Raw genomic sequence first — 6,955 nt, 5'->3', positions numbered from 1 at the left:
GTCCACTTAGCAAGTTTTGTTAAAGTTTTACTCCCATAGATAGTTCCGATCACTGCTAATATAACAATCCGATCACTGCTAATTTTTGAAAGCACTTTAGTTACATATCGGGGAACCGATAAGTACGAGGTAGTTTTAGCTACGACGCGACGTAGCGTTACAAGTGTTACAACCCGTAGCATTGTAGCAATTTACTCTAAAGCATGCGCGGATCCAGGGGGCGGGGTCATGGGGGTCATGACCCCCCCCTGGAGCCTAAGTTGGCCATACAAATAGACCACGTGACCCCCCTGGGGCCCCGTGCCTTTACCACGTGACCCCCCCCCCTGGGCACGAAGCTGGATCCGCGCTTGCTCTAAAGGTACAGTGAAGTGTAATAATGTGGTGTACTAAAGTTACTCAAAAATATGTCTCACGTTATTCGTCGACGTATCAGCTAGGTACCTATGGCACATATTTTAGTGCAAATTTTGTACTATCAGCTGCAAAAGTGCATGGCGAATTTATCAATGAATTCATTCATAATTTCTCCATTCACTTTTGCAGCTGATAGTACATATTTTCACACTTGACTGTACTAGAATTATTTTGCTGACCAATTTAAAACACTATTCTTAAGAGGGTGCGCCTACGGGCGACTTTTTGTCGCGACCATGGGCTAGTATTAAAGTGCGCTCACGAAGCGACGCAACTTTTCATACAAATACGTAAGTCGCCGAGCAACTTTGTCGCCCGCGGGCGCGCACCCTTAGTCACCACAGCGATACGATAGACGACTAGACGTCACTCTTGACACTGACAGATTAGTATTGTATCCATTTGTCATCTTATAAATATTGTTCGAATGTGGCCGCTATTACTAATAGTTGTCCTCGAAATTACATACTCGTATTATGTAAGATATGTTAGTAATACAATGTTCATATATTATGCTTGTTACAAGCTATCTCACTCTGAATACATTATTTAATACGAGATGGAGAATGTAATATTAAAAGGCGAATTTAAGCTATTTACACGCGCAATATTTAAAATCGTAAAATGGATGTATTTATTTATAAATGTAAATAGGCATAGATTTATCGATAATAATTAATATGAGTATTTTCCGACCTGTTCCGACCTGATCTAGGAAAAACGTGTTGGTTTTCAGCGATCGCTTTGCAATTGGCATTTTTCACTGTATGCCAATTTAGTATACAAACAATCGGTACTGTATTCGAATAAAACGTATTTCGTATTTCTTTTTAGTTTGGCCGTACTAGTACTAGCCCAATTAGTAAGTTGGGGTTGCAACAGACGGTCCTGCCAACAACCACTACCTACCTGACTACTCAATTTTGACTATGAGTATGATGACGTGCGTGTCCTATGCAGGGCATAAGTGAAAAAGAAGTCGGTTAAAATAGCTACCAGCTACCACCAAGTGGGTTAGGAGGTGCAAGGCCCATGGCAGATCCCTCAGCTTACTTCTCATGCCACTGGTCAAGATCGTCGAATAAGCATGTGGCTAACCTGTCGCCGCCAACCAAACGAACCTAGTTGTCGGCGACAGGGCTTGGCAGCGCGATCTCGGTGTCGATAACGTCATTTTCGCTTCTTACTTACAAGAAACCGACCAGTCGGCATGAAGAGTATCATTTTTATGTGGAAGCAAAGAGGATTGAGTATTATAGAGAGTTACTGTCAAAGTAAAATGTGTATTCACAGTGCAGAGACTGCCATCTCTCGACACAAGCTTAAAACTTTTGAACCTCAGTTTTGACAATTTGGCCCATATTCTTAGCTTGATGTGTTAAAATGTCAAATATTAATATTAGCGCCATCTAGCCGAGCGTCCCCCAAAGGTGTATCGCCATCTAGGTCACCGTACCTTTTTCTGTATGGTTTTGAGGTACTTTTTCTTAGACTTTATCAGTCTATACGGAGTTACATATGCCTTTGCCCCGAGTTAGAACGTTTAGTTAGTTGGCGGCCACAGGCCTTGGCAGCGCAATCTCGGTATCAATCACGTCATCTTCATCTTCGTCGTCGCAAGCGTCTTCTGGCTCGCCTAGCGCTCGGACGAATTCTGAAACAGCACACTAAGGTTAGCAAACATGTGAAGTATTTACATAAATATCCTAACTACAAAATTAAAATAAAAAAAAAACCCCGACCGCTTCGTAGTGGACCGATTATCATGAAACATGGCTGAGGACACTCCCGACTAACTTAGCTTTCAGACAAAAAAAAAAACTAAATCGAAATCGGTTCATCCGTTTGGGAGCTACGATACCACAGACAGACACACACAGACAGACAGACGCGTAAAAAATATATGTAACAAACCCGTCCTTTTTGCGTCGGGGATTAAGTAGTTAATACTATACAGCCATACAATTATTAAAACGGACTTTGACGTATTTTTAACCCCCGACGCAAAAATGACAGGGTGTCATAAGTTTGACGTGTCTGTCTGTGGCATCGTAGCTCCTGAACGGATGTACCGGTTTCGATTTATTTGGCAAAATTTTAATTTTGTGGTTAATTTATTAACCTTATCTGTGACCTTACCTAGGAAATCAATTCGGCCATCTCCGTCTGAATCAACTTCTTTTATCATGTCTTCAACTGAAATTAAGAATAAATTGTTAATGCATGGACATAATTCCTGCAAAGGATAAGAGCTGCCAGAAAATTATTATATTCACATAAAGTACCTATTATTTTTTCTCAGAAAGAAAACCGCACACATAAGACCGCAGCCAAAAAGCACTTATTTAAGAAGGAGTCGTAGAGCTCACGCTCCTCTTGAAGAATCAAGGGTTATCATTGAATGATTTAAACTTAATTTCTTCCTCAATAAGATCTTCCCCAAGGCACTGTAGAACAGCGGTCAGATCTGACGCACAGATATACCCTCAATTATGTGTGTCGAAGACACCAAGATCCCGTTCTTGAAGAGTCGAGGGCATTAAAGGAGGATTGTACTTCCTTTCCTCTTCAGAAAGATCTTCACCAAGGCACTGTAGAACAGCTCTAAGGTCCGAAGCGCAGATGTACCCTCGATTATGTTTGTCGAAGACACGGAAGGAGCCGTGAAGCTCCCGTGCCTCCTGCTCGGCTGAGCTGAGCTGGTACTACTCGACTGATATGATTAGATTTTACTGACTTTCCTCCTCGGACATCGGACAAGTCGTTACCAACGCATTGCAGCACGACTCTTAGATTCTATGCATAGATGTACCCGCGTTTGTCAACGAAACGGTCTAGTCTCGCTCTTGAAGTGTTAATGAGGATTGCAAGTAGGTACTTACTTTCCTCCTCAGAAAGATCTTCACCAAGGCACTGTAGAACAGCTCTAAGGTCCGAAGCGCAGATGTACCCTCGATTATGTTTGTCGAAGACACGGAAGGCGTCGCGAAGCTCCCTTTCCTCCTGCTCCGCGGAGCTGGTGCCGCCGCCCACGGACATGGACTTGGAGAGAATGCTGACGAACTCTTCGAAACTCACGTTGCCGTCACCTGAAATTAAGAATTTATTTGTAAAATTGAGAGTTAAATGTAAGATGTAGCTCTAGATCTAGCTGTAGCTTTTTGTTTTGGAATATAGTAGTGCCGACCAAGACATCGTGTAAACGGTAGCCATTTAGAATAATTTGATAAAACACAGCCACCAATTTCACAGCCACCAAGTTTATAAAAGCAGTGGATTTGGTCTTGTTCTACCTTAGTGTAAGGCCTGATGGCATGCTCATATTGGGCGTTGTGCGGGGCGGGGCGTGCGAAGTGCATGTTAAACAATTGAAGCTCATACAAATGTCCTGAGTCGATGCTGCATAGGGTGGACGCACGCTCGCTCGCCCTACTGCACGCCCCGCAGAACGCAATTGATTCAACGTGTTTGAATGGTCTAGGTATATTTCTTACCATCGCTGTCCACCTCCTGCAGCATATCCTGAAGCTCCTCGACTCGCGCGAACTGCCCCAGGCTCCGCATCACCCGCCCCAGCTCTTCCTTGGTGATGGTGCCGTCGCCATCTTTGTCAAACAGACGGAACGCTTCGCGGAATTCTGAAAAAAATAATTTCATTACAAATTAAGTATAGGATTGGTACCTATCACGGTTTTAGTCGAACAACGGAAGAAGTTGTTGAAATGCAAGCTTGAAAATTAGGTATGGAATAAGTAAGTACCTAAAATAAATACGGAAAAGATTAATTCACATGACTTTTAGCATAATATGCTATATATTAAACGCCAAAATGGCCATCATATTATGATGGCCATTTTGGCGTTCAGAGACGTAGAAAAAGTAGGTAGCGCTTGAGTCCTGTAGGAATGACCTCCCACTAATCTTAAAACGTTCACGGACGGCTAGACCACGGCTAGACACACGTCATCTGTCATACTTAGGCCAAAGGAAACAAAAAACTACGCGTTTACTATAGCAGTCGAGTCCGCGAATGTGTTAATTTCTGAAAGTTCCCGTTTTCATACAATCTCACCTTTCATCTGAGTCCTCGTGATTCCACTGGTCTCGTCCACGATGGACGCTTTCCTGTCGAGGTTGGTGTCGGCGGCAGGTTTCAGAAACGTCACCTGTCGCTGCACGCGCACGGGCGATACTGATCGCTGAGACAGCTGGCTGCAACAAGAATAAACAATATGAACATATTTAAGAGATGTATACTGTAAGGGACCGGCCACACTTAAAGCATAGTTAATTTAGAATTGGTACGCGATGGGAGGAATTTAATTTTTAAATGAAAAGAAAAAAGTAAACAATATTTTTTTCCCCTCACTAGCTCGGAAACACGTGTTTTGTCCTTTAATACCAGCGGGTAAAAACGCATTTTATCCACTAGTGGGTAAAGTAATTTGACCTTGAATAAAGTCAAATTAACTGCTTCCAAATTTATAAAAGTAGGTGAATCCAGTAATAAAGATGATTTACCACCTGTGGAACTACTGGAAGCAGTAATAAACGCATTTTTTGCGTTGTAGTTTCCTCGCTATAGTGAGGGGAAAAGTTTTGTGTTACACTCGGGTGCAAATGTATTTTACTTCTCGTGTGTTAAAAACTCGCAAGTTCAGGATTCTATTCTCGAACCACTCGCTTCACTCGTGGTTCAACTATAGAATCCTTTCACTTGCTCGTTTTTCAATTCCACACTCGGCGTTAAAATACAACTTTGCCCCCTTGTATAACAAATAACTATTATTGCAGAATATAAAAGATCGTTTATTAATTTATAGCGTGTCACATATATTTCAATCATTCAGTATGTTTATGCACAAAATTACGGACTTTTCTGAAAATAGTATTCATCATCCTCTGAACAAGATTTTCATCCATCTTTTTTTTCTGTTGATTCCGTGTGGACCGCAAGGAGTGGATATTTTGAATTATTTTGCCACTATTATTTAATTGTCCTTTAATGAAATAATGATTTGGGCAATAATTATTGCCTAGTAGTTTTCTGGAAATTCAACAATTTAGCAATCATTGACCCAGACCAAGGGGATTTTTCACGTATTTGTTCACAGTGCATTTTCGCCGGTCAACGTCCATCATCAATAACTTACAAACGCAAAAAGTTAGATCAACCAAATTTCTAATAAAGAGTTATCAACGTATTAAAATTAAGATGTGATTATCAGTTTTTTTTAATTTTTAAATATATTTTTTTTATTCGTCGCTAAACGCGTGCCAATACTATGTTAACTATGCTTTAAGAGACGCATGTCCTGAGGTGCGGAACGGACGTCCGCGCCACGCCGCCTGAATGTAATTCAAAAAACGTCTCCTCAGTACATTTTGTATAGGAAGGACGTAAGACGCGCCCCAGGTAAGATCTTTCTTTCTAAACTTAGGTACGAACATGTGGTGCTTTATGTAGATGGCTTTTGTTAAAAACATTTTTCTACGTATTCTATTCCGCGGTTTTAATTGAGAAGATGAAATTTGGCGACTAAAGGGCTCTTTATAACTATGTATAAGTAGTTTATATAACTTCTTGCAATATTTCCCCGTAAATGTAATCCAAAACTAAGGGTTCCCGAGGGAGGACCCGAATCTTGACAGAATGAAATCCTTCGCGAGCGTGTGTAAATGTTTTTGTTACGTAACACAATAAGGAAGGGTGACCTTTTGACCGTGTTATTCCTAGGCCCGCCACCAGTATAAATTTTACGAAAACCAAATAGTCTGTCTTAAAGCATTTTCTCATTTCAAAGTTACGAAACTTACTGATAAATAGTGTAATTAGATAACCTACCTAATATTATAGACTTTTTCACTATTTATTCTTTAGTCCTCGCAGACGTATCGAAGTCGAAATTCCTAACCCTTTTTCGTCCCTAAACTAAAAGAAATCATCAGAGCCTACCGCGAACCACGTTCGACGTGTAGCCTCCCATGTCACACTTACGTTCCAATATAGGAGTGCGACAGAAAGGCGAAGTTTAATGGTAGGATTGGTAGGTCCTTAGATCCATAACCGTGCTGAGTTGCTGACGTAAGTACGAAAATAGAAACCACCGGCGCTTGGTAACTGTTTGCAATAGCACCTCTTTTGTTTATCCGCGGCCCTTTTCAGCCTGAACGAATGAGACCCAACTCGCGATTAAACTGATTTTTATTCTTTCCCTTTGCGACGCATGAAGTAAAACAGGTACAAGTTTAAAAGCTCTTTTATTTGCTTGCTTGCGTATAACGTTACGTTGAAAGTACCTACTTACTTACCTATAGGTAAAGCTTTTGTCATAAATATGGTAAGAGAATGGAGTACCTACACATAGAGTCGAAATGAAAACGTTAATTTTGTCCGTGCATGCTATGTTTCTAGTCGTGATATTAGTGATATTTTTCTTTGCTGGTAGTACTAGGTAACTATAATACTTTTGTCGTATTCGATAATGTAAAAGAGTGAAAAAATTGGAAAGTCCAGTTAAGTTAAGCCGCCTACATT

At 41.0% G+C, this 6,955-nt stretch overlaps 1 protein-coding gene across 4 annotated transcripts in view; it reads right to left on the bottom strand.

Annotated features, from left to right (window-relative positions):
- Nucleotides 1-1,827: 1,827 nt before the first annotated feature.
- LOC125236273 (neo-calmodulin) overlaps nucleotides 1,828-6,955 on the bottom strand; it is a 53,026-nt gene continuing 47,898 nt past the window's right edge. For all 4 annotated transcript variants that reach the window (XM_048142993.1, XM_048142992.1, XM_048142994.1 and 1 more), the window contains 5 exons: nucleotides 4,490-4,629; nucleotides 3,912-4,055; nucleotides 3,300-3,506; nucleotides 2,557-2,613; nucleotides 1,828-2,071 (listed from right to left, as the gene is read on the bottom strand). In XM_048142993.1, the coding sequence (XP_047998950.1) occupies nucleotides 1,965-2,071; nucleotides 2,557-2,613; nucleotides 3,300-3,506; nucleotides 3,912-4,055; nucleotides 4,490-4,629 (655 nt within the window). In that variant the 3' untranslated portion in view covers nucleotides 1,828-1,964. The remainder of the gene's footprint in view (nucleotides 2,072-2,556; nucleotides 2,614-3,299; nucleotides 3,507-3,911; nucleotides 4,056-4,489; nucleotides 4,630-6,955) is intronic.

Source organism: Leguminivora glycinivorella, chromosome 19 (assembly GCF_023078275.1).
Source record: "Leguminivora glycinivorella isolate SPB_JAAS2020 chromosome 19, LegGlyc_1.1, whole genome shotgun sequence".
In the NCBI taxonomy this organism is placed as follows: domain Eukaryota; kingdom Metazoa; phylum Arthropoda; class Insecta; order Lepidoptera; family Tortricidae; genus Leguminivora; species Leguminivora glycinivorella.
The sequence above is the reverse complement of the archived record's forward strand: the minus strand, read 5'-3'. Positions and strand labels throughout refer to the sequence as shown.